This window comes from Corticium candelabrum, chromosome 15 (genome assembly GCF_963422355.1).
Source record: "Corticium candelabrum chromosome 15, ooCorCand1.1, whole genome shotgun sequence".
Taxonomy (NCBI): domain Eukaryota; kingdom Metazoa; phylum Porifera; class Homoscleromorpha; order Homosclerophorida; family Plakinidae; genus Corticium; species Corticium candelabrum.
In genome coordinates, this window is record NC_085099.1 from 1990712 (window position 1) to 2015711 (window position 25000).

Genomic DNA, 25000 nt, shown 5'->3' on the forward strand with positions numbered 1-25000 from the left:
AGACAGACAAATGGACAGACAATGGACAGACATACAAACAGACACAGACAAATGCATGGACAGACAGACAGACAGACAGACAAATAGACAGACAGACAGACAAATGGACAGAAGACAGACAAATAGACAGACAGACAAATGGACAGACAGACAGACATACAAACAGACATACATACAAACAGACAGACAGACATACAAACAGATAGACAATGGACATACAGACAAAAGGACAGACATCAGATGGAAGACAGAGAAGGTAGGCGTATGCTTTGACTATACATTGAATTCACACTGAATTTAAAATTTTCGTTCTGATATTGCAAAGTGTTTGTAGATCGCCTAGAAATCCCAGACGAATGATCGTGAAAAGAGTGATTGGTTTGCCTGGTGATGTGATAGAGTGAGTAAAAGAGTAAAGTTGATTGCCATGTTCACAAAGCAATGTGTTTGTTCCAGAACACTTGACTACAAGGAGAAACGTGTCACAATACCAGACGGTCACTGCTGGGTTGAAGGGGATAATCATGGCCACAGCGAAGACAGCAATCACTATGGCCCTGTTAGTAAATCTGTAGACAGACAACCAAACAGACAGACAGACAGACAGATGGATGGACATTATCACATACATACAGAGAGACAGATGGATGGACAGACAGACAGACATACAGATAGACAAACAGACAGATAGATGGATGGATAGACAGACAGACATACAGATAGACAAACAGACAGATGGATGGACAGACAGACAGACAGACAGGTAGACAAACAGACAGATGGATGGACAGACAGACAGACATACAGATAGACAAACAGACAGATAGATGGATGGATAGACAGACAGACATACAGATAGACAAACAGACAGATGGATGGACAGACAGACAGACAGACAGGTAGACAAACAGACAGATGGATGGACAGACAGACAGACATACAGATAGACAAACAGACAGATGGATGGACGTTATCACATACATAGAGAGACAGATGGATGGACAGACAGACAGACATACAGATAGACAAACAGACAGATGGATGGACAGATAGACAAACAGACAGACAGACAGACAGACAGACGGATGGATAGACAGACAGACAGAGACAGATGACAGACTGGTATGGTAAACGGTAACCAGGAGCTGCCTTTTCAAGGTCACCCCATGATTGAGCTACAGACGCCACACAACAGACAAACAGGTGGACAGACAGACAGACAGGTGGACAGACAGACAGACTGACTCACTAACGATATAGACAAGCAGAGACACACTGTGACCATACCTTCAGTCTCAAGTTGCATACAGTTGCATACACTTCAACTGTTGTCATTCATTTATAGGTGGCGCTAGGACTAATCGTGGGACACGCCACACACGTTGTTTTCCCACCAACTCGGATGCGTAAGCTGTCCACCCAAATACCAGATGGAAGAACACCTTTAGTTACCCGTTACGAACATACTCTTCTAGCATAACATCTAGTGATAGAACGTCTCAGAAATTGATATGTTTAAATCATTTTTGTTTCTTGGCCAATGGCTCCTCGTCGTCATCGTCACCTGGAGGGGCATTGTGTTCGCTTTTACATGGTGCAGTTTCCAATGGAGAAGGATGAGGAGGTGGCCGTTTGCTGGACGATTTCTTTAGCCATTGTGTGAGTACTGTCTCTTGCTTGGGTTTGGGTGAACTAGATGAAGGAAAGAACAAGTGATAGAGTTGGAGGGAAATGAGGCTGTGGGTGATAGTGTGTGGTTTTTGAATGACGAGACGTGTGGTGTGTTGTTGGATGTGTTAGGCAGGGATGATCTGGTTAGCGTGAAGTGATTAATTAGATAGTCTGCAGAGCAACGGCTTCCAGCGGGGACAGCTGCCTTTTTGTTTGCGTTACATGCAGTGTATGTCGTCTGTTTGTGTGTCTGTGTGTCTGTCTGTCTGTCCATCTGTCTGTTTGTGTGTCTGTTTGTTTGTGTGTCTCTTTGTTTGTCTGTTTGTGTGTCTATTTGTTTGTCTGTTTGTCTATCTGTCTATCTGTCCATCTGTCTGTTTGTCTGTCTGTTTGTCTGTCTGTCTGTTTGTCTGTCTGTCTGTTTGTGTGTCTGTCTGTTTGTGTGTCTGTCTGTTTGTGTGTCTGTTTGTTTGTCTATTTGTTTGTCTGTCTGTCTATCTGTTTGTCTATCTGTCCATCTGTCTGCTTGTGTGTCTGTTTGTCTGTCTGTTTGTGTGTCTGTTTGTCTGTCTGTTTGTGTGTCTGTCTGTTTGTCTGTCTGTTTGTCTGTCTGTCTGTTCATCTGTCTGTCTGTTTGCTTGTCTGTCTGTCTGTTTGTCTGTGTGTCTGTCTGTTTGTTTGTCTATCTGTCTGTCTATCTGTTTGTCTGTCCATCTGTCTGTTTGTGTGTCTGTTTGTTTGTCTGTCTGTTTGTCTGTCTGTCTGGTTGTCTGTCTATCTGGTTGTCTGTCTATCTGTCTGCCTGTCTGTCTGTCCATCTGTCTGTTTGTTTGTCTGTCAATACATATATTTAAAATTTCAACACTTACATTCTAAATGGTTCCAGCAAGGAAAAGGAAAACATGCTACAAAAATGTCCGGCGACCCTTACGGCCGCTTACTACGTAGGACGATTAAATAACTGTCTGTCTGTGTGTCTGTTTGTTTGTCTGTCTGTCTATCTGTCTGTCTGTCTGTCTGTCCATCTGTCCATATAGGTTCACATATTCAAGAAAGAAATACTTACAGATCTAATCTGTTTATCATAAACAAATGTATTGAAACAAACAACCACAACAACTCGGACCGTTTGTGTCTGCTATACTTTTCAGCAGGTGTCACCCAGAGTTCAACTTTCAAAGACAAAATGAGAAAACCCCTTCTCTCCCAAACCCATCCTTTGCTGCACTTTGTACGCAATGTCCTCTGGGTAAGATTCCTTGCTATTGGAAGTCCTGTACTGTACTATACGACAACTGGGCTGCACATCATCTCACATGATGTGCATGACAACGTAGAGTAGACTGACTTGACTGTGTGCTACTGCTGGTATGTGCAGACGTGAGCAGGAATTGTCAGACTATTTACTGTGTATTTCCAAATTACACACACACACACACACACACACACACACACACACACACACACACACACACACACACACACATGCACACACACACACATGCACACACACACACACGTGCGTGCACACACACACACACACACACACACACACACACACACACACACAACTAATTCACTAACTTGAGGTCGATTTTCTTCACACAGTCTTCTCTCTTGTTCCTCGCATCATTCACCACCGTGGAAACCGGATGCCATGACAAACTGTCAACAGGTGTGAGCATAGACAAAGCCTTAACACAAACCATCACAGCACGAAAGTGTCACAAAGTGAATGTTTTATACTAGAACCTTCTCTGTATTGTATTCTCCATAATCTAGCCATCGGCTCACGGCCTCTTCACCGTCAAGAATTGCCTGCAGAACGAGACACTCGTTGACTATTGGCTGTGTTAGTGATGATGGTTGGTAGGTGTACTGGCATTCTGTGGTGGAGCCACTTGATTGATGGAGACGCATCGACGGTGATGATTGTGTAACTGTAGAGAGGAGTTGTATCATCAGTCTGCTAGGACAACAACACATGAATGTTTTCTCATTGCAGTCTACTCGTGTGTGGGTGTGTGGTTGTCATCTACATTTTTGTTTGTTTGTGTTCTGTCTGTCTTCTTGCTTGCCAGTCCATTTGTGTGTGTCTATCTGTTTGTCTGGCCATCAGTCTGTCTGTCTGTCTGTCTGTTTGGCCAACAGTCTGTCTGTCTGTTTGTGTGGCCATCAGTCTGTCTGTCTGTTTGTGTGGCCATCAGTCTGTCTGTCTGTCTGTCTGTTTGGCCAACAGTCTGTCTGTCTGTTTGTTTGGCCAACAGTCTGTCTGTCTGTTTGTGTGGCCATCAGTCTGTCTGTCTGTTTGTTTGGCCATCAGTCTGTCTGTCTGTTTGGCCAACAGTCTGTCTGTCTGTTTGTGTGGCCATCAGTCTGTCTGTCTGTTTGTTTGGTCATCAGTCTATCTGTCTGTGTCTGTAGTCTGTCTGTCTGTTTGTTTGGCCATCAGTCTGTCTGTCTGTTTGTTTGGCCATCAGTCTGTCTGTTTGTTTGTTTGGCCATCAGTCTGTCTGTCTGTTTGTCTGGCCAACAGTTTGTCTGTAGTCTGTCTGTCTGTTTGTCTGGCCATCAGTCTCAGTCTGACCATCAGTCTGTCTGTTTGTCTGTCTGTCTGTTTGTTTGGCCATCAGTCTATCTGTCTGTCTATTTATCTGGCAATCAATCTGTCTATCTGTCTGTCTGTCTGTCCATCAGTCTGTTTGTCTGTCCATCAGTCTGTCTATCTGTCTGTGTGTCTGTCTGTCCATCAACCTAGACGCTGCCTTCTAATTTGCACGATTACTACACAATCAATTTCACTCACACTCGACGACGTCCACACATCAAACAATCCTATCACAAATCATTCCAACCTTCCTAACCAACAACAAACACCACTCATCATCCCTACCAGCCATAGTCAGCAATCGCGACGTAATTCCCTTCCCTTCTAACTTCACATCCCCGTCTTTCCCCTCCACATCACCACCATCCTTGAAATACACAAAGTAAGGTTGCTTTTTCGATCCTGGGACACTTTTCCATTCAAAGAAACCGTCGGCCAATACAACACAACGTTGACCATTGACCATTGGCTTTTTGAATGACGCCTTTTCGAGTAACGTGTCAAGTCGAGCATTGCTCATGTTGTATCCAAATGTGCTTGGATCTCCTCTATGCCATGATGGAATGAGTCCCCATTTCATGGTTTGTAGGATACGATCGACATCGTCACTATTGCCCTTTACGAGTACTGGACTAAAATAATAATAATAATAAATATATTTGTAAATAAATTAATATTAATTTATAATAAATATCACATAACATGTGCTTAAATATTAATGTATATATATATATATATATACATAATTTTAAATAATATTAATATTAATTTATAATAAATATCACAAAATATGTGCTTAAATATTAATATATATATACACACATAATTGTTAATAATATTAATATTAATTTATAATAAATATCACACAATATGTGCTTAAATATTAATATATATATATATACACACACATAATTGTTAATAATATTAATATTAATTTATAATAAATATCACACAATATGTGCTTAAATATTAATATATATATATATACACACACATAATTGTTAATAATATTAATATTAATTTATAATAAATATCACACAATGTGTTTAAATATTAATATATATACATAATTTTTAATAATATTAATATTAATTACTGTTAATTGTAATACAACTTCCGGTATAACTTCCGGTATAGTTTCCGGTTTTGAAATATTTGCCGTTTACGTTCTGTTCTGTGGACACACGTTGTACGAAGGATAGTAGTTTGATTTGTCTCCCTCTCCGTCGTTTCCTCCTGCCCATTTCGGCTCCCGATACGCGCCTGACCGCTTGCAACAGTAACGACACGCCTTTTGAAGGGCGTCGGGCGCTAATGTGCTAAACAAAACAAACTCATTAGCATCGCACACGAATATTGAACGAAACGTTCGCCTAACCACGCAGTTCTGCCACACATCAAATTTGTTTGACAGAACCCGCGATTTGCACAAGGGTCCCGGATGTTAGTAGAATGAGCGAGCCCCACCCACTGCAATTATTAAAATCAATTTGATTAATTAATAGAAATTTGAGGTTAGGTGGACGTTGTACAAAGGTGATTTTGGACATGTATAGTATTGTACTACAATGCTGTAGTTTAATATTTTAACAATAAATATATTTTGTTAATTAATTAATAATTTAAAAATTTAAATAAAATTTTAAATATTTGAACAAACAATTAGAACGTACACAAATTTAACTAGTGTATATGTATGTAGCTGTCAGAAACAGTCTTAGCATGCAAGACCTCGTTATGAGCCTCGACCTCCCAGACCGGTGCGTTAATTGGCGCTACACGGGTTTGGGAGGCCGAGGCTAGAACCTGTGATAATCCGTTCTAAGTAAAGTATAAACAAACTATCAATTACAGATTCAAAAAACAACGCAAATCCAAGCAATTATAAAAATTATCTACGTAAATTATGTAATTACAACAGAGTCACCAAACTACCGAATACATACATTTGTAATCAATTTGTATAAGCTAGACATTCTATCTAGTAATATCGTTCCCAGTTGCTGTCATCGGCTGGTCTTAGTTCACCAAGTATGATGAGTATGATATCTACAATCCACCAGACGCCGACTCCTCCAAGTGTGAGTAGCTTGCCTACGCCAGTTCCCGTATGACCGAGACAAAAACGATCGACGCCGAAGATGCCCAAAAGAAGAGAGTAGAGTAACGTTGACAAAAAGTAGTGACCAGTGTACCTGCAAACAACACACAAACATGAACCCTTAGATTAATGAATATTTTATTGACAGATATAAAATATTATTTGTAAAACCTTAGATTAAAAATATTTTATTGATATAAATATAACTATTATTGAAATATAAATATTATTGATATAAATTTGCAAATTTTTTATTGATATAAATATAGTTTGTAAAAATTTTTATAAATATAATTTGTAAAAATTTTATTGAAATATTTTATTGATATAAATATAAATTTTATTGATACAAATATAATTTGTAAAATTTTTTTATTGAATATAATTTTTAAAATTTATTGAAATATTCTATTGATATAAATATAAAATATTAGTTGTAAAACCTTTTTAGATTAAAAAGTATTATTGATATAAATATAAAATATAATTTGTACAGCTTTAGATCAATATCAATAAAATATTTTTAATCTAAAGTTTTACAAATAATATTTTATATTTATATCAAATAAAATATTTTAATATATAATACGATTTGCAAAACCTTAGAGTAACAAGTATTTATTGATATAAATATAAAATATGATTTGCAAAACCTTAGAGTAAAAGTATTTATTGATATAAATATAAAATATAATTTGTACAACCTTAGATTAAAATACTTTATATTTTATTGATATAAATTAATAAATTTAATATATTTGATACAATATTTATTAATCTAAGGTTTTACAGATAATATTTTATTAATTCAAAATTCTATATGTTTGATAATGTTTATAACTTACTTAACACATGGAACTTCAAAGTTGCTCAGAAACTGTCTGTCACCAAAACATTCTATTCCCTCCAGCACGTCACACCACACATAAACACGATGAACATCCTGGTACTTCTGCTGTCCTTGCTATTAAACAAAGACAAACAAACTCAAGTTTCTACTAATACAAAACTCAATACCAAAGTAATTAAGTACAATTTGATATCAATAATCATTAATCATAATTGAAAAAATATCAGAATAATTTGTGTTGTGCAAGTTGTAATATCAATACAAATTATGAATTAATCATTAATATTAAAATATATTAATTATTAATATTAAATGTTTAATAACTTATTTTTATATTAAAATTAAAATAAATAAATTATTTTATTGTTATCCACTAACCATATCATTAATATTTGTACAACCTTAAACTAATATCAATAAAATATTTTAATATATATGATTTGCAAAACCTTAGAGTAAAAAGTATTTATTGATATAAACATAAAATGTTATTTGCAATCTTAAATTAAAAATATTTTAATATCAATACAAATTATGAATTAATCATTAACATTAAAATATATTAATTATTAATATTAATGTTTATAACTTATTTTTATATTTAAAATTAATAAATTATTTTTTATATTTAAAATTAATAAATTATTTTTATATTTAAAATTAGTAAGTTATTTTTTATATTTAAAATTAATAAATTAGTTTTTATATTTAAAATTAATTAATTATTTATTGTTATCCACTAACCGTATCGTTCCCTTCGCAGTAGTTCTCTGGATTGTAATATGACAAGTTTCTTCTAGGAGTGTCATACGGGTCATCGCAATCAATAAAATCCAGAGGTCTACGGACAAACAGAATTCAGTCATTGTTGCGACAGCGAAAGCGTCAACACGTTTACAGCATGTGGCAGTAAACGAGAGGCGTTCTTGGATCGAAGACAGTTTCACATGACAAGTTAGAGCATTGTGAACAGTTCACGACGCACACAAACCAAGCACAGAGCAAACACACTAAGAACGCCATACTTACTAACTGAGCATGCGCAAACAAAAGGTCAGGATTCCGAGGATTAAATGGCGGGCAGTGAGTTTTCCAAAGAGACGTTTTGTCTCATGTGGCATTGCTACTCTCCTGGAATTTCGAAGCAACAGGTGCGCGTCAATTTTCAATCAAAATTCAACAGGAAGTCACATGCCGAGCATGACGTCAAAATCGAGGAGTTGTGGAGAGGGAAGCTGAGCGGTGACGTCACTCTATACAATGGCATGAAATTCCGACTTGCAGGAATGAGTGAGGACGCCGAGAAGGCGCCCAGCATTGAACTGGACATCGGGCTGACATGCTACAGAGACTTCCAGTGCACAAACTACAGCAGTGAGAGCGAACGGCTACGATCCGATGGATTGAGGGACTTTAATGAGAGTCAGGCGTACATGTCCGATCCACTTGGCGTGTCTGCAATCCTCATTACATCTGATGACAAGGTGGTTGTTGAGAAACGGAGCACTAAGGTCGGAGAGTATTGCAACATGCTGGATTTACCAGGAGGACACGCCGAGCCAAGCAACGTTCCCGGATGGAAACAAGAATATGAGGGAAACGTGCAGTGTCAAGATGCGTTCTTGTCTCTCAAGTCATCAGACATCGTGAACGAAATTTTTGACTCGATTGTACAAGAAGTTGTCGCCGAATTGAATATTCCGAGGGATCAACTGAGTGAGCCCCACTTGGTGGGAATTCTTCGTCAGATGCTCAGCTTTGGTCGGCCGTCGACCCTCTTTGTCGTGAAAGCTGTTGATATACGAGAGAATGATGTGAGGAGAATGTATGGTGAAGGGGGAGAGGAGCAGTTTGAATCGGTAGATATTGAGTTCGTGTCTCTCGAAGACATTCAATGCGGAACATGGCGGTCACGAAGCGAGCAATTCACACCATCGGCTCATGCTGCATTCTATATTATCGCTCAGAGTACGAAAGCAACAGCAACAGAGGATTAGGGTTGGGAATCTATTTAGTACCGTAGAAACGAGTGTTTAGTTCTCTCTTTCTATTTAATGTTACGGCCATTGGTCCTGCTTGTTTGTAAGCGGCACGTATCTCACTCCCATCAGTTCCTTCTTCATCACTCTACCGTCTGTCAGTTTGTCGTATTGTAGTAGTACTTGGTTCCCGCCGTCCGGTCCGACGGGCACCACCAGCCTTCCTCCCGGTTTGAGTTGCTCAATCAGTGCCTGCGGTTTCCCGGGTGCAGCGGCTCCAACATGAATAGCATCATACGGGGAATTAGGTAAGTAACCTTGCCTTCCATCTCCAACTACGAGTTTGATCAATGGGTTTGGGCCGTCCAGCAAATGTGAATGCGATTTCCTCACGTTTTCTTCTGATTTCTTCACTAATTCGTCGATGTGGTCGACACCGACCGCAATGCCGTCTTTCCCAATCATCTTTGCCATGCATACAGTCAAGTACCCACTGCCTGATCCGACATCGAGTGCCGACTTTCCTTCGACCAGATGATCTTGCAGCAATTCCAGGGCATACGCATGCATGTGAGGTGCACTGATCGTTACAGCATACCCAATACCCTGAGGAGCATCCGTATATGGATTGGCCTTGCTGAATTCTCCTGCAATTGAAAGTAATGACGTCATAAAGTAGACAACGTGACGTCGGAAAAAATGGGCGTGGTTGTCACTGTGTCATACCTACCTCTGTCGATGGAGCGCATGACTTCTTCCACACGCTTGCTTGTTATCACGCGATTCGCAACGAGTTGAGAAATGAGTTCTGCGTTTGTCGAGCCGCTCGACCTCCACGCCATGCCAGTACGGAATTCTCGCTCGCCGCTCGGTTCTGGACAATCGTCGCTCTCGCACGTTTCGAACTGCGGCTCACTAGATATGACTGCTGCGACAAAAACAAGTTCACACAGCAACCCCCGCAACATTAGCGACATACGGGTGCCGCATACGGGCTAATGGGTAGTTGAGCGGGAAATTGTGTCAAACGGTCGGAATGAAGCTCATTGCGAATTACGGGTATTCGAAGAAGGAAACGACGTCGGGAGGGTTTGAAAGAGCTTATTCTCTAGTTGACGATGGCTTGCAGGTAGGTTCCTAAGTCTAATTATTATTAATCTAGATTTAGGTAGGTAGCTAGTGAGTCAGTGGTGAGGCAGGGTAGGTGGGAGTTAATTAAACCACTATTAGTCTAGAGACTCTTAACAGTCAAAAACGAAAAAAAGATTTGAGAAATTTTGGTGTAGTCACGTGATCATTACACACACACACACACACACACACACACACACACACACACACACACACACACACACACACACACACACGAGTAGGCCTATGTATCTAGTCTGCGGTGCTATAGCAATAAATCATTTCATAGTTATATTTCACTTGTAGACTCGTGCTTAGTAGGCCAACAACAAGAGTGAAACCATGCACATGGGTGTGGTATGCACACGTGACAGCTAGCGCACGTGGTGTAGCAACCTGGGGTGAAGGGGAAGACTGGGCACGAGTCTACCCCACTTGTGTGCATACATCATTACTGGTGACAGGATTGGGATTCAAACCCATGCCTCTGAAGAGACTGGTCTACTAAGTAGGATTGCATGTTGTATTGTTTCTTAGCACAAATTGTGAGGATCTGCTAACTTTACTGAAGTGATTAACAAAATAATGTAAAGGAGTAACGTTTGTAGGATACATCAAGAGATTATAGAAATAAAATCTAGTAACTAGCACATAGACATTGTCACAATAGTCAACACTCTACATCATCTCATCTATCAAGGTGCGATTATGATGATGAGTGAATGGATCCGGAGTTGAAGGATTTCATTGGGGGTAATGACTAATGACACATATAATGTTCCAGAGTTTGGTTGCGTAACTCTTGGTGCTCCTGTTGGAGCAATGAAGTGAAGCTGTGAATAGGTTGTCGGTCGTACAGGTAGTCACATCGTAGGCAGAAGTTGGTTTCATTTTCTATTTGTCGAGATCGACTCTTTTGTAATCGTTGGGCAGAAAGGGATGGCAAACTTCCTCTTCCCTTGCTGTATTGTGGAGGTTCACAATACAGCTGTGGGTAACGTGGCTGTGCCATATCACTATTACCCGTATTGCTAATGCTGGGAGGTGCTGTTTCTGGAGCATCTTCATGAATGCTACATGTACTGCCACTACATGTAGATGTATCCCATTGGTCACTGTTTGAAGATGTGTTACAAAATGAACTTGAGAGATGAACTGCAGGACTATCTGGTAGCTCTTCTGGACATGTGGTTTTGTCTTGTGTTGAGGTGAGCTCAAATGTCAGTGAGGCAGCTGTTGTTACTGTGTTGGAGTCAAGACTTGACTCATTGCTCACACAGTACTCTGGCAAGGAAGATGACGTTGTGTCTTCTTGGTAATTGACATCTTGATGCTGTAGCATCTCACTCACATGACTATCATCTTCAGTGGCACATCCTGATGCTGTAGAAGTTTCTGTTTCTTCAGCTTGTTTCGATGGGATGTCAGATTCACAGTCTGATTGTAAAGTGTCATCACTTGTCTTGGCGTCTTCTGATGCTTTGAGTGTGTCAGCCAACTGAGTTGATGAAGTGTTCATTTCTTCTTGTTCAGAAATACTTGGTGGACTTGACTTGCTTTCACCATTGCTCATCTCGTCTTTGTCGTTTGAAGGTGTTCCTGTTTGGTCATCAAGCTTCTCTTCTAAAGAGTGGTTTTTTGATGAGCCGTCTTCTGAAGAACCGTTCTCTGAAGAACCGTTCGTCATCTCTGTTGTGATGCTGTCACATTGTGAGTTATCACCTTGCTTGAATTTGGTTTCTGACTCCACACCTTGTGAGGTTGTGTGTGATGCTAAACTTTCTTTCTGTGGGAGGCCTTCATTGTGAATTTCTAGCAACAACCAATACTCATTATTTGATATAATATATGCATGACGTGTGTATGCGTGCACGCACACACACACACACACACACACACACACACACACACACACACACACTAGTGATCTTGAGATAAAGTCCCTCAGGCCTGGATTCTGTTTTTAGAGCAATTTAGACAAGATATATGTGGGAGGGAACATGCTGTCATGTGATTCACGCTTACTCTAATAATTATGTGACATACATGAGCTTACCAGTTCCATACAGCAAAGCAAGAAGGTCTTGTGTTATAGCTTCGCATTTTTCTTCTGTAACATTGACCCCACGGAGTTTAATGCGAACCAAAAGAGTGTTGATGTCTTGATGAATAAGTTTCTTTTCAGCTGAGTCATGTGGATTGTGACTTGGTTGACTGGCTGTGCCATTTGCAAAACTTTCTTTGATTGCCATACCCTGTAGTAGGAAAACAGGAAACTGAAACTAAAATTGAGAAGATGAGATACTTGGTCAGATAACTTCAAACCATTCTGTCTGAGAGCTCCTGAATGTAAACCAAACATGTAAGGAATGGAGAATTACCTATGAAGCTGGCTTGTATGCCTGCGTGAAGGGTGTACCTGGTATGCTGCTGCGCATGTGCATTGGCATGTGACATTTGATATAATATGAGATTACATGAATAACATTTGCATGTCACCAGGAAACCAAAATGCATAACAAATTTTGAGTTTGACATTTGCATATTGAAAGACTTCTAGTGCTACAGATCTGTTCACCTCATATAGTCATGAATACCATACAGGATAGAAATAGACTGTTTGCTCTCTGTTGAAGAAAACTTAGTATAAATTGTTTTCTAGGTTTGGTTTTACTGTACTTTGTGTATCAGCCATTGAGAGAGATGTCAGAGAATATTATCAGCCGTTGATGGAATGCAGCACTGAATATGCCAAAGTAAGAGAATGGTTGTTACTGTATTTGTAATGACGCATTTATTACTGCAGCATTAAACAATTAATAACACAAAAGACTAGACCAAACCGTTTGTACATACAGCAGGATTATTTTATAATTTTTGCTGGTCTCGAACATGTATGCAGACTCCATTGCTAGACTTTCCTGAAGCCTGAGTATTGAAATATTGTCTAGGGAAAGGATACCCTGGTTTGACTGATTTTATTCATGACAATTTATTCAACCTTTAGTACTCTTCATCTACTAAATTATTAACTTCTTATTTGTACAGTCTGCATAATATTATTCTTGTGACTCGTGTACTCTTCATGGCAGTTCACACTGATTGAAACAGAATGAGTATTACAACACTTATTCTCTCAAAATTTGTAACATGGCTGTACAAATTTTAACCACACTGTAACCAAATTTTCAGTAATTTATAACAAGCAAAAACCTTGCATCTTCAGTGTACAGTGTACTAAATTTTATACCAAAATTTTCAGATTTTGTACCACTAAAATACGCCGTTTTTGATGTCTTGTTTTCATAGTACGTAAGGCATCCATGCTGTAATATGGCTGTCTATAACTCAGAAATAAATTGCATAATTTCTGTGTGTGCTTGTGTGGCCATTATTTGCAGTCTTGCAAGTCTCTTCTCTCGTATCAATATCAGTCTCTCTGGTACAGCTTTGGCTTCTGCTTGAGTAGGATAACCGATAAGTATACTTGTGACCAGAAGTGTTCAATTGAGAGAGTTGTGTGTATGGAGGAAAACTGAATTGTTTAACTTGGAATCTAAAAGTAGTGACTGCTTTGCAGATAATAATATGTTTATGTTGGTATTATAGCCTGATATACATTACCTTTGAATAAATTAGTAAAATCACGTGTAATTAAATCAAACTTTCTACAGTAGGACTAACTTATAGATTTTGCTAGGCTTGTGATTCCCCAAACTAGGCAAATCTCACATAGAAATGACCACCTGGGTTTGACTTTTTTAATTCGTGACAGTTGATCTAACTCTTTTTTGGTACACTGTTCATACTTGTTAACATAATTCTCATGACTGGTGTGTATTTTATGGTGATTCACGTTAATTAATGAACATGGCTCCATAATGAATTCCAAACTCAGTCTATGCAAATTTCAACCTCAATCTATGCAAATTTTCAGTCACAGCATGTTATACAAAACCAAAGAGAAGCCTCTCTGAGTCCGCATTGTAGAAAACAACAACTAAAATCTTTATACTAAAATACCACATACAACAGTAGGTATAATTCTATGTCATATAGTTATTGGCCTCTTGTATTCATGACACAGATGTGTCACCCATATGCTATAATACGGTTGCCTACAACTCAGATGAGTTGCATAATTTCTTGGCTTTGTTGAGCAAACAGCTCCTTAATCTTTAAGAGATTGCTGTTCCTTCATGAATAACTCTCGCAATATTTGTGTTAGTGTAGGAATTGTTTGCTGTATTGCAAGTGTCTGTTGTATCATCTCTGCAGTTTCAGGCTGTCTTTGTTCTTGATTTCTTAAATCATGCTGCAATTGAGTCACGAGCCTTTGTTGTGCCAATAACTTCTATTTGCATTCTTTGGTTGGCCATCAATTCAACAAGTGCCTGACGTTGGCTTACATGAATTTGTTGAAGAATCTTAACTTTCTTTAATACCTTTTCTTCTGTTTGTGTTGACACGGTGGATGACTGTAATGCACAACGAGCACAATGATTTTCATGCACACCCTGAAGAAAACTGGGAGGAGCTGCTGGAATGTTCAGTGTAGATGCATTAAGTCTATCCTGAAGTTCTGGTCTTGTGTTATTTGATAACATTTGGCCATGAATACAGTCAAGTATCCACTGCTTGATCCAACATCGAGTGCCGACTTTCCTTCAACCAGATGATCTTGCAGCAATTCCAGGGCATATGCATGCATGTGAGGAGCACTGATCGTTACAGCATACCCAATACCCTGAGGAGCATCCATATACGGATTGACCTTGCGGAATTCTCCTGCAATATAAAGTAATGACGTCATAAAGTAGACAACGTGACGTCAAAAAATAAATGGACGTGGTTGCATATTCTCTCATCACTGTGTCATACCTCTGTCGATGGAGCGCATGAATTCTTCCACACGCTTGCTTGCTATCACGCGATTCGCAACGAGTTGGGAAATGAGTTCTGCGTTTGTCGAGCCGCTCGACCTCCACGCCATGCCAGTACGGAATTCTCGCCCCCCGCTCGGTTCTGGACAATCCTCACTCTCGCAGGTTTCAAACTGCTCACTGGCTATGACTGCTGCGACAAAAGTGAGTGCACACAGCAAGACCGCAACATTACATACGGGTGCCGCATACGGGATAGCTAATAGTTAATTTGGGCGGGAATTTTGGCAAGGCAAGTTTGTGGCACTCAGAGCGAAATTCATTATGAATTACGTTTACTGTAGGGAAGGAAGGACGTCAATATGCTTGATTCTCAAGTTGACAATGGTTTGCAGGTGAGTGGACTAGGTAGAGTCTAATACCAATTATCAGACACTCCCCAATATCGGACACTGGCTTATGGAAACCAGACGAAGATTTCTTGTATCTAGGGCATGAATGTAGAGATTAGTCACACGGTAACACGATGTGCTAGATTCAGCTTGATCACTTGGCATATTGCTATTCACGGTGACAAAATAGAACTTCCGCTGCTTTTCCCGTATATCGGACACGCCCATCAAATATCGGACAGCCGCCGGTTTTTGCTTTCGACGGTACCACAGTTCACTGTCTGCACCTTGAAATAATAGGTACATGTCTCTTCTACTCGCAGTGATAACAACAGATCGGCAGCTTTGCACGTTGCTCTTCAGGAAGCTCAAGAAGAGGGGTGGGTCTTGTTCTCTAATATCGGACACCCGAGTTTGCTTGATGCGAGTGCAAATAGGCGAGAACCGTGAAGAATTGTGTTAGTGTTGACTGCAGACGTCTACTAAATGCCCACCGAGCAAGGAAAGTCTTTGACTCGTTTGACAAATTTGGATTTGTTGATTAATTAATTATTAAAGTTAAATGTTGCTAGATATTCTGTTTTGAATACGCGATGAATTTCAAATTTGGGTTTACCACGTGTAGCTAACATTCAAGTCTGAATTTACTTTCAGTTTACGCCCTAGGGCGCAGAGACAAAGACATTCATTAAAGTCTGGTATAGCACAAGTGTGCGTGCAGTAATGCATGATTTCCAAACACAACCACGAAATATTGAGTAGATTGTAGAAAGTCTAGGTGAAGTTGGCAGGTTGAGGACACGACAACAACTAACTGTTCAATGAGAAGTGACAACCTTTACTCTATTCTGGTTCTACCGCTTCAATAGCTAGAGCCATTTGAAGTATATCTTGGGCTGAATCTTCAGCTGATTGAATGGCTTGTTCAAATTCTGCATATTGGTCATCACTTTGTCGACATTCATTGCAGTGAATGTAGTTGAGATCATTGGCTAGTGACAAAAGACTTCTTCTTTCTGCTGTGTTGTGTGTTGTTTCAAGAGATTGACAGAACAACTGAGGCCATTGGCTTTGACGAAGATTCCGTACAATACTGAGATCATTCCATTCATATTGCATGCTACTGGAATGTTGTTCTGAACAGTATGAGTTTCTCCAATCAGTTGAGTGTAGACTTGCTTTGTTTTCCTGAAGACCCTGGTTCAGTAGGTATGAAGATCTTGGTGATCGACTGCCTGAAGATGTACTTTCAAATACAATGGAGCAATCGGCACGGATATTAGTGAAATTGTCCACTATAAATGGGAATTCGTTTTGTTTGTTTAGCACTTGCAAATTGTATTTTGTCACCTGAAGAGAGTTTGGCATTGGGCAGCAGTCCATTGGATCAAGCTTAGGGAGTTGATGGGCAGACATATTTTGTTCTTCCCGCATTTGGTATTTGTTCTCCTCGTGGTTTTGTTCTTGAAGATTCTCTGCGACTGATGCATAAGAACCTTCCCTAAGTTCTGTGGGCAATAACTTTCTACTATAGCCTGAAGTGCCTTTGTCATCTTCAGTAGGTTTATTTTGTTTTGAAGCAGGAGTGCTATGCACCTCGGAGAGGTTGACATAGGTTGTTGTTTCTTGTTTATGCAATGATGGTGGTGTTGTATCGAGTTTTCTGATGCCATAATTTGAAGGCTCTGATCCCACAGTTAAGTGATTTATACTTTGTACATGTACCTCCTTTAGCAATTGTTTATGTTCAGTGTTATGTTCTTTGTTGGGCAAGACCTCATTGGCATTGGCTAAACAGGAAGTTACACACTCTCTGTCTATTTCGGCATGTTTGTGCTGCACTGGTGGAGCTGTTTCTTGTGCTCGTGAATTAGTGGTAATGTTGTAGTCACGACTCCTGCCAGGTTCTTCAGTTTTACTGCTAGGACTGATATGTGAAAACGGGTTGTTGCCATCCAACATGTCAAAGAGTGTTTCTTTTATCCTAGAGATGACTTGCCCATCCGGATTTTCACTGTTGGTTTGCACCATGTACAAAGCTAGTTCTACAGCATTTTTTGCTTGTCTTACTCCATCTGCATTTCCTTGTGAAGACTGACTTGGCTGTGTGTTGTCATTGTGTAGAGCCATGTAGGCAACAGGAAGTGTTTGTCAACGCTTTACGAAATAGTACGTTTGCTTTACTGCAGCACAGTAGAATGTTGTCTAAGACTCTTGCACGGAAATACGGAAGGAAACTTGAACTGATTACCGGCCGGTGTACAGCTTTGGCTTCTGCGTGAGTAGGATGAGCGTTCTTGTCTGCAAGTGACCGATACTAACGTTTGTAGTTCACTCTGATGTTGATGGCGATGCGGGAGTAGACGTTGATGATATTGCACTTGTAGTTGCAGCGCTGGTATTTTGGCGGGAGCAGCAGGACGTCGTGCTATTGTTTGCGTTTGTTGTGTCGTCAGATGCTATTTATACGTGTACCCTTACTCACGTGATTACTAGAGTGTTCAGTTGTATGCATGGAGGAAAATTTAACTGTTTAACTTGGAATCTAAAAGTAGTGACTGCTTTGTAGATATGATAATGATATATGATATGTTATGTTAATTGTATAGCCTGATACATTACCTTTGAATGAATTAGCGAGATAAAATCACGTGACTTAGTTTGTATCTGATACAATGTGATTGACATGGGTAAGAGTACTTACTGTAACTGGTGAGACTGCTCTTGGAATTCTAGATCAAGAATAAGATTCAGGAGTTTCATGCACCTGCCACAGAAACTCAGGCAAACTTAGTAAATCTCTATATAATAATATACATTATATTGCAGCACTCAGTGTAATCAAATCAAACTTTCTACAGTAGGACTAACTTGCAGATTTTGCTAGGCTGGTAATTCCCCAAACTAGGCAAATCTCACAGAAATGATCCTGGGTTTGACTTTTTTAATTCGTGACAGTTGATCTTACATACTTGTGCAGTAGGCATAATTCTCATAACTGGTGTGTACTTTATGGTGATTCACATTGATGAACATGGCTCCATAATGAATTCCAAACTCAGTCTATGCAAATTTCAACCTCAATCTATACAAATTTTCAGTCACAGCATGTGATACAAAACCAAAGAGAATCCTCTCTAGTTTACCAGAAGTCCGCATTGTAGAAAACAACTAAAATCTTTATACTAAAATACCACATACAACGGTAGGTACAATTCTATGTCATATAGTTATTGGCCTCTTGTATTCATGACACAGATATGTCACCCATATGCTATAATACGGTTGCCTACAACTCAGATGAGTTGCATAATTTCTTGGCTTTGTTGAGCAAACAGCTCTTTAAGAGATTGTTGTTCCTTCATGAATAACTCTGGCAATACTTGTGTTAGTGTAGCAATTGTTTGCTGTGTTGCAAGTATCTGTTGTATCATCTCTGCAGTTTCAGGCTGTCTTTGTTCTTGATTTCTTAAATCATGCTGCAATTGAGTCGCGAGCCTTTGTTGTGCCAATAACTTAACTTCTATTTGCATTCTTTGGTTGGCCATCAATTCAACAAGTGTCTGACGTTGGCTTTCATGAATTTGTTGAAGAATCTTAACTTTCTTTAATACCTTTTCTTCTGTTTGTGTTGACCCGGTGGATGACTGAAATGCACAACGAGCACAATGATTTTCAGGCACACCATGAAGAAAACTGGGAGCGGCTGGAGTGTTCAGTGTAGTACTTCTATCCTGAAGTTCTGGTCTTGTGCTATTTGATTGAATGTGATGTTGGCTATCTTCTGGCGCATTTGATTCATAAATGCTTTGTTGTGTGTCCATCCCTTCTGTATTGTCATCTTCCTCATTTGGTGACAGGAAGTGATACTCTCTCCAGCCAGGAGTCTCAACTCGTTCAATACTGTCAACACAACCAATAGGAGAGTAAATATAAGGTGGTACCTCTTTAGCACTCTCACTATCTTGACAAGCTCTATCAGAATCACTATGAATACACAGTCTGCTGACATTTTGGGACTGTTCTGGCTGTATACTACCCAATGATGATAAAACATCAGAACCATGAATCTGCTGGCTACTAACCAATGATGATAAAACATCAGAACCACGAATTTGCTGGCTACTTGTCAATAAGGCATCTTCTGTGTGTTGATATATCAGTGCAGGAGACTTTGGCGGGGGTACTTTCTGTAGTGTATCATGTGTGTTGGTGTTGGTTATAGATGAAAAATGGGTTGATGATAATTCTGTATTATCAAACTGAATGAGAGTACCAAATTCATGTTCATCTGACGATGACTGGACGACCGGCAACAAATTTATACTCACAGAGTGATTGCGTTTTTGTTTAGATAAAACCAACTTTTCTTCATTGGCCATATAATCTTTTTTCTTATTTTTAACAGAACTTACAGATGCCATCCCAACTTCTGAGTTAAACATTTCATGAGTCTGTTTTTTCCCTCTCGTCTTTGAGTGGACTTGTGGCTGATGGAAACCATCCAGATCTGGAGTTGGCGATGACCCTTGAATTGGGGTTTGGCCATAACTGCTTGCATAAGGTGTAGGCTCAAGCTGCTGTGGTCTTACTTGCATGGATATTGTATCAGGTAGGGAGACGCTTGTACATGTATAGCCAGTCATCTTTGTTGCAACACTGCTCTCTTGTCTACTGGTTGGGAATGAATGACATCTTGAATCTATGTAGGAAAAATTGCATTACATAAAGGCAAACTGAACAAGCAACATCAGATAGTATTTCTTTGTTTCATTAGGTTGAAGCATACACTCACCAACAAACTGGGAAAAACTCAAGTGCAGGATTGTACTCACACTGTACTGTACAAATAGTAGCTGTACAAATACTAGATGTTGCAATTTGGGGTCATGCAAGGCAACTTGTCAGTTTGCTTGGGTAGTCTACCACAGGAAATAGTAACCAAATATGGAACGCTAGATCCGATTCATTTGACGTTTCTAGGGCCAAATTAGCCACCAGGCCATTTAAATGCAAAGCTTAGCGGAACGATAGTGCAACAGTACTTGGTTGAATCGAACAGTAGTTTTGATCCACAACCAGGCGCACAACAAGTGCTTGGCATCCAAGAGAGCGTAAAACAAAGAGAGTAATCTGATATGCCCAAATATGGTTACTCTCTGTTCGTGTTGACTTTGCGCTTTGAAAATCTGTAATAACTTTGGCGCAATAGGGCGGACAGTGACGATCTTGGTATTGTTAGAAACCGCAAGTTCCTGTAGTTAGGGTAACGAAAGCGTATGTATTACACAGGCGGTTTGATAAGGCTATTGCACATCAAGAGTCGTTAGGGTTCGTAACTCATTAAGTAGGTGTCGTACAACAATGCTGCTAACAGACGTAGACGAAGTAGCCTTTAGCAAGGTCACTAATCGGTCCGCTGCCTTGACATCAACTCACAGTTGCTCTTGTTTCGCAAGTAGTTGCTTAATATTTCTGACTCTTCTTCTCGTTTTGCAACGTCTTGATAGCCTGCGACTTTCTCTACTGTTACCACCTCTAGAATGTACAGTTAATGGGATATCACTTAATTAGCTGTGGTAAACAAATACAGCTGCACAAAGTCAACGCAAACAGAGCGTAGGTCCACCAAACTACAGTACACGTACTGTGTACCTACGCTAAAGTTAGATGGCCAGGGGTTGGTCAATTTTCAGCTAGCTAAGTTAAGAAGGTGGCATTCAAGGAGAAGCCAAATACTGTGTATGTACACGTACAGTCTTCCAAAGATTCTAACAGTTTGCAAAACACACCCCCCACCCCGACGCACCCGGTGTGTAACCGTGTTGGAGGCGTGCCAACTCTGATTCCATGTGCTCGCCGTTCAGCGACGACTTATTTCTCCCTCTGTACAGCGGCTGATCCTCGTTGCAAAAGCTTCCCGCCATTGATACCTAAACCGTCAACAACAGACGAAACCTACGCCCAACAGACAAACTAGTTAGAATTATTAGGAAAACAGGATAAACAGTAACGGACCACTCCTGTAAGTTAGTAGTGTACATGTTTTAATGTCGGTTTCGCATGCTGTGCGGAACAAGAATTGAAGCCGTACGGAGTGGCGTACAACCTACCCACCAAGAACTAGTTACCAGAAGTACCAAACGTGGCAACCTACCACACAAATACGTCAAAGTCGACGGATTGGTCTGTCGTCCCGTGCATTCACTTGTAGCCGTCCACGCGAACTATGCAACCAATCTGACGGCACCTCCTGCAATTTCTGTTTGAAGCTCCCTACTAAGGGTACTACGCCGGACCCTGTTTGAGCATGCGCAGATTTACAATGAGATAAATTATTTTTTGACTTAATTGGTATTTGAGAAGTTTCTAAATTGGTTGTTTGTAAAGTCTGCAGGCACAAAGTATCTTACTGTACAAGTAGTAGTATGCATGTGAGACATATATACTGTACACACCACCTCTGGATGTTTGCAACACCATATTGTCTAGAAGTTAATTAACATAAGTTACTTAACAGTTAGTTCTATACGTCTATATCACTACATTTGTAATTATAAGCGCTTGGATATCAACTTTTATGATCAGTCTGGTTTGCATTACTGTATCAAAATTATTCTTTCAAAGAAAATGGACGGCCGAAGAATATTGGACTGACATGATTTGCTATTTTCTCTCTACTAATGTAATGACATATTTCCTGTCCATGATTATTATTATTATTATTATTATTATTATTATTATTGATGTTGTTGTTTTTGTTGTTTTGTTATCATTGTCATCATCGTTGGATTGTCTAGATATCTGTTATCTCGCTTGTATCTTCTTCATGAAAATCTCGTCTGATCTGCTCGTCTTTATTCTGATTATCTAAACAACAGAACACCCTATGATCATTTCAAGTGTTGCATATCAAACGTGTGGGATAGTACCATCCTGTTCAATATCGTTGTGTTCATTGCACGAGTAGCTGAGAGCAGCTGGTCCACTTGTGTTTTCTATGATGTCATCACGATCGCCGGGATTGCTACATAAACTGTCCAACACTTCTGTCGTTTGTGCTAAATCTGTGACAGAAAATACTCATCAAAAACATGAAATACTATGGAAGAACATATATTGTGCATACCGTGTCTGTAACTCTCTTCATCATCGGCAACATACACCAGTTCTCCAAATTTCATATCAACATGCGATGAGATTTTGAGAGCATCATTCATTGTTGGTACTGTCACTTGATATCCTGTGCAGTACGGTAAGGCTTGTGGTCCACTGTCTATGAGCAACACTTCTTCGTCGTCGTCAGTTCTCGTGTCTCTGGGAAACGAATCCGTTGTGAGCACAGTGTCTATGGATGTATCAGAATCTACAAGAAACACGGACTGATAGCAATGCTGCATTTGTGTTTATAGTACAGGTTGGTGTGTGTTATGCGTGACCGTATGATTATTTTGTCAATCAATTGTTACAACTCACAATTGAGCTCATCATCTTCAACACGGGAGACTGACAGGGACGATTCGTATGGTAAAGCTTGTGGCCCACTGTCTGATTGCGGTTCGCTGTCCGTTGCATATTCTGATGGTGACATCACGCTCTGATCTTTCGGTAGCAGACTGATATCAGGAAAGGTGCCGAGTGTTTGTCGACCTGTGTGCACTTACATCACACTACAATACAGCTCAGGATTATCACAAACATGATACTTTGAATAGTATCCTCATTGACATCTTCTTGCACTTGGTGCCTGGACAAGCTCGTTGAGGGACAATCAGTGTTTGAAACGGCACTGGCTAGAGTATTGATTCCACCCATGAGTGGGCTGGAGGAACGGGTATCATGTAGAGGTGGAGAATAGATGGAATGAAATGGTGCCAGACTGTCTACAGTCCCGGCCTTCCCGATCGTGCTGCTGCTAATTTGGGCTCTTTCATTTGTCTCTTCATCTGTTTCTGTGTTTGCATGGCAGGCTGACAACCTTGCTGAGGAATCGTCTTTCTCACTGCTGTGCCACTCATTAACTTCATCCGTGTTTGTTCCGTGGGTATCGGAAGGGGTAGCAAAGGCCTTGCGAGGATCACTGGTTTCCGCAGCTCTTGTTGTCAAATCTGTAATTGCAAAAGTGCATTCATGCTATTGATTGGATTTATGGTATGTAACGGGCATACTAAGAGTGGTTATGTTGCTTGTGCACGCGCGCGTGTGTGTGTGTGTGCGTGAGAGAGAGAGAGTGTGTGTGTGAGTGTGTGTGTGTGAGAGTGTGTGTGTGTGAGAGTGTGTGTGTGAGAGTGTGTGTGTGTGAGTGTGTGTGTGTGTGTGTGTGCATGTGTACACACACACACACACAGGCACGCACGCACACAGGCACGTGCCTGCCATGCACATGACCATGTGCACGCGTCACAACCTCCTCTGGTTAGCCTCACAGTCAGACAATTTCCTTTTATTTCTGGTGGTGCAAATTAGTAACAAATAGCAGCAAAACAGTCTGTTCACACAAACCAGCCTGTTCACACAAACCAGCCACACCCACAGCCCCTCACAATAGTGCACGATACATCAAACAACAAATTCATCCAATGCATTGCATGTTGGTAACTCTCTTCAACGCCACCAACACGTGCACATGTACTGATGCATGAAACAGGCACATCTGAAATCTTTACCTTCATTTCTTGATATTTCATGGCGCCTCTCCAGAATCTTCAACAAAGGCACAATGAACTCTGGAGTCTTGGACAGTGGGCCCTCCAGACAATTCCACAACACTTGAAACTCACTAATTTGATCAGCAGTGAAGCTTTTCAGCTCAGGAGCATCACTTATCTACAAGCACAACCACACACAGACTGTCAAGTTTTAACCGGTCTTGATCCCAATGAGGGGTCCCCCTATCCGTTTGTATACCAACAGTCTCAAGTTGTCATATATTTGTTGGATCTGTACTTACCAGCGCTCCTGCCATGATCACAACCGAAAACGTCTCTATCTGTGGGACGAACTCACTTGCTGAGTCTTTACTACGTACCACTCTGGTAACATGTAAACAACACCCGCCCACTTTAAAATTTGCTGACTCTGCAAGTGGCGGACACTCTTGCTAAATCTCCACTTCAGGTCTTGCATTGTGTGCCTAGAGTACACGCTCTCGGCCTGACTCTTTGTGGTTTCCACCTCGCATCGAGTTCGCGGCTAACCACTAAGGCGCCTAAAACAATCCGTGTTCCGAGGCTTCCCGCCATTTTTATTGTGGTATATACATAACGCGCGTTAGCCTTAGTCTGTAGCAGCGAGGTCCCGGATAGCATTGTTTTATGTTAACTAATCAGTGCGATGCAACTGTAGAGGCTGGTTGGTAATTGGTAGACATACTTGTAATGACAGA

At 40.2% G+C, this 25000-nt stretch overlaps 10 protein-coding genes across 12 annotated transcripts in view; 2 read left to right on the plus strand and 8 right to left on the minus strand.

Annotated features, from left to right (window-relative positions):
• The window catches only part of LOC134190542 (mitochondrial inner membrane protease subunit 2-like), a 2288-nt gene extending 800 nt beyond the window's left edge, over window positions 1-1488 (plus strand). The window contains exons 3-5 of the mRNA XM_062658996.1: window positions 335-400; window positions 457-559; window positions 1346-1488. Coding sequence (XP_062514980.1) covers window positions 335-400; window positions 457-559; window positions 1346-1480 — 304 coding nt within the window. The 3' untranslated portion in view covers window positions 1481-1488. The remainder of the gene's footprint in view (window positions 1-334; window positions 401-456; window positions 560-1345) is intronic.
• Window positions 1427-5713, minus strand: LOC134190541 (abasic site processing protein HMCES-like). 2 transcript variants are annotated; one of them, XM_062658994.1, is made up of 8 exons: window positions 5658-5713; window positions 5446-5598; window positions 4565-4911; window positions 4478-4506; window positions 3551-3637; window positions 3424-3489; window positions 3256-3365; window positions 1427-1692 (listed from the first exon to the last, which is right to left on the minus strand). In XM_062658994.1, the coding sequence occupies exons 1-8, from the start codon at window positions 5675-5677 to the stop codon at window positions 1521-1523; spliced, it is 984 nt and encodes a 327-aa protein (XP_062514978.1). In that variant the 5' UTR covers window positions 5678-5713; the 3' UTR covers window positions 1427-1520. The 2 variants fall into 2 exon arrangements, with proteins under 2 accessions (XP_062514978.1, XP_062514977.1); XM_062658993.1 differs by having other exon boundaries at window positions 3551-3640.
• Window positions 5714-6111: 398 nt separating this feature from the next.
• Window positions 6112-8713, minus strand: LOC134191438 (TM2 domain-containing protein 2-like). The gene is made up of 4 exons (XM_062660059.1): window positions 8129-8713; window positions 7975-8071; window positions 7226-7344; window positions 6112-6474 (listed from the first exon to the last, which is right to left on the minus strand). The coding sequence occupies exons 1-4, from the start codon at window positions 8251-8253 to the stop codon at window positions 6261-6263; spliced, it is 555 nt and encodes a 184-aa protein (XP_062516043.1). The 5' UTR covers window positions 8254-8713; the 3' UTR covers window positions 6112-6260.
• On the plus strand, window positions 8304-9227 carry LOC134190847 (uridine diphosphate glucose pyrophosphatase NUDT22-like). Its single transcript, XM_062659379.1, has one exon. It carries the CDS (start codon window positions 8304-8306, stop codon window positions 9225-9227), a length of 924 nt encoding a protein of 307 aa, XP_062515363.1.
• Window positions 9170-10193, minus strand: LOC134191437 (protein-L-isoaspartate(D-aspartate) O-methyltransferase-like). The gene is made up of 2 exons (XM_062660058.1): window positions 9940-10193; window positions 9170-9856 (listed from the first exon to the last, which is right to left on the minus strand). The coding sequence occupies exons 1-2, from the start codon at window positions 10184-10186 to the stop codon at window positions 9288-9290; spliced, it is 816 nt and encodes a 271-aa protein (XP_062516042.1). The 5' UTR covers window positions 10187-10193; the 3' UTR covers window positions 9170-9287.
• A 656-nt stretch (window positions 10194-10849) lies between these two features.
• Window positions 10850-12773, minus strand: LOC134191434 (uncharacterized). 2 transcript variants are annotated; one of them, XM_062660054.1, is made up of 3 exons: window positions 12722-12773; window positions 12397-12595; window positions 10850-12152 (listed from the first exon to the last, which is right to left on the minus strand). In XM_062660054.1, exons 2-3 carry the CDS (start codon window positions 12590-12592, stop codon window positions 11101-11103), a joined length of 1248 nt encoding a protein of 415 aa, XP_062516038.1. In that variant the 5' UTR covers window positions 12593-12595; window positions 12722-12773; the 3' UTR covers window positions 10850-11100. The 2 variants fall into 2 exon arrangements, with proteins under 2 accessions (XP_062516038.1, XP_062516037.1); XM_062660053.1 differs by having other exon boundaries at window positions 12666-12772.
• A 1455-nt stretch (window positions 12774-14228) lies between these two features.
• LOC134191439 (protein-L-isoaspartate O-methyltransferase-like) lies at window positions 14229-15447 on the minus strand. The gene is made up of 2 exons (XM_062660060.1): window positions 15222-15447; window positions 14229-15128 (listed from the first exon to the last, which is right to left on the minus strand). The coding sequence occupies exons 1-2, from the start codon at window positions 15331-15333 to the stop codon at window positions 14890-14892; spliced, it is 351 nt and encodes a 116-aa protein (XP_062516044.1). The 5' UTR covers window positions 15334-15447; the 3' UTR covers window positions 14229-14889.
• Window positions 15448-15630: 183 nt separating this feature from the next.
• Window positions 15631-17714, minus strand: LOC134191436 (uncharacterized). The gene has a single exon (XM_062660057.1). It carries the CDS (start codon window positions 17644-17646, stop codon window positions 16459-16461), a length of 1188 nt encoding a protein of 395 aa, XP_062516041.1. The 5' UTR covers window positions 17647-17714; the 3' UTR covers window positions 15631-16458.
• A 912-nt stretch (window positions 17715-18626) lies between these two features.
• On the minus strand, window positions 18627-21891 carry LOC134190756 (uncharacterized). Its single transcript, XM_062659267.1, has 3 exons — window positions 21773-21891; window positions 21425-21573; window positions 18627-20317 (listed from the first exon to the last, which is right to left on the minus strand). Exons 2-3 carry the CDS (start codon window positions 21540-21542, stop codon window positions 18912-18914), a joined length of 1524 nt encoding a protein of 507 aa, XP_062515251.1. The 5' UTR covers window positions 21543-21573; window positions 21773-21891; the 3' UTR covers window positions 18627-18911.
• A 107-nt stretch (window positions 21892-21998) lies between these two features.
• On the minus strand, window positions 21999-24794 carry LOC134191435 (uncharacterized). The gene is made up of 7 exons (XM_062660055.1): window positions 24566-24794; window positions 24282-24441; window positions 23322-23723; window positions 23092-23265; window positions 22745-22981; window positions 22548-22682; window positions 21999-22485 (listed from the first exon to the last, which is right to left on the minus strand). Exons 1-7 carry the CDS (start codon window positions 24578-24580, stop codon window positions 22412-22414), a joined length of 1197 nt encoding a protein of 398 aa, XP_062516039.1. The 5' UTR covers window positions 24581-24794; the 3' UTR covers window positions 21999-22411.
• Between the last annotated feature and the right edge of the window lie 206 nt (window positions 24795-25000).

Excerpts from the sequence above, each read along its gene's own strand:
- LOC134190541 (XM_062658993.1), bottom strand. The coding sequence starts at position 5,677 with ATGTGTGGCAGAACTGCGTG. Across the intron at positions 4,507-4,564 it reads GCGATTGCTGACTATGGCTG|GATTGTTTGATGTGTGGACG; the intron begins GTAGGGATGATG and ends GATTTGTGATAG. Across the intron at positions 1,693-3,255 it reads GTGAAGAAAATCGACCTCAA|TTCACCCAAACCCAAGCAAG; the intron begins GTTAGTGAATTA and ends TCCTTCATCTAG.
- LOC134191438 (XM_062660059.1), bottom strand. The coding sequence starts at position 8,253 with ATGGCGTTCTTAGTGTGTTTGCTCTGTGCTTGGTTTGTGTGCGTCGTG. Across the intron at positions 8,072-8,128 it reads CTCGTTTACTGCCACATGCT|ACCTCTGGATTTTATTGATT; the intron begins GTAAACGTGTTG and ends GTTTGTCCGTAG. Across the intron at positions 6,475-7,225 it reads TTTGAAGTTCCATGTGTTAA|GTACACTGGTCACTACTTTT; the intron begins GTAAGTTATAAA and ends TGTTGTTTGCAG.
- LOC134190847 (XM_062659379.1), top strand. The coding sequence starts at position 8,304 with ATGGCGGGCAGTGAGTTTTCCAAAGAGACGTTTTGTCTCATGTGGCAT.
- LOC134191437 (XM_062660058.1), bottom strand. The coding sequence starts at position 10,186 with ATGTCGCTAATGTTGCGGGGGTTGCTGTGTGAACTTGTTTTTGTCGCA. Across the intron at positions 9,857-9,939 it reads CATGCGCTCCATCGACAGAG|GAGAATTCAGCAAGGCCAAT; the intron begins GTAGGTATGACA and ends TTTCAATTGCAG.
- LOC134191434 (XM_062660053.1), bottom strand. Across the intron at positions 12,153-12,396 it reads TGCTTTGCTGTATGGAACTG|AAATTCACAATGAAGGCCTC; the intron begins GTAAGCTCATGT and ends GGTTGTTGCTAG.
- LOC134191439 (XM_062660060.1), bottom strand. The coding sequence starts at position 15,333 with ATGGCGTGGAGGTCGAGCGGCTCGACAAACGCAGAACTCATTTCCCAA. Across the intron at positions 15,129-15,221 it reads CATGCGCTCCATCGACAGAG|GAGAATTCCGCAAGGTCAAT; the intron begins GTATGACACAGT and ends TTTATATTGCAG.
- LOC134191436 (XM_062660057.1), bottom strand. The coding sequence starts at position 17,646 with ATGGTGCAAACCAACAGTGAAAATCCGGATGGGCAAGTCATCTCTAGG.
- LOC134190756 (XM_062659267.1), bottom strand. The coding sequence starts at position 21,542 with ATGGCGGGAAGCTTTTGCAACGAGGATCAGCCGCTGTACAGAGGGAGA. Across the intron at positions 20,318-21,424 it reads CCAACACGGTTACACACCGG|ATTCAAGATGTCATTCATTC; the intron begins GTGCGTCGGGGT and ends TTTCCTACATAG.
- LOC134191435 (XM_062660055.1), bottom strand. Across the intron at positions 23,724-24,281 it reads TGAAATATCAAGAAATGAAG|ATTTGACAACAAGAGCTGCG; the intron begins GTAAAGATTTCA and ends TTGCAATTACAG. Across the intron at positions 22,683-22,744 it reads TGAAGAGAGTTACAGACACG|ATTTAGCACAAACGACAGAA; the intron begins GTATGCACAATA and ends TTTCTGTCACAG.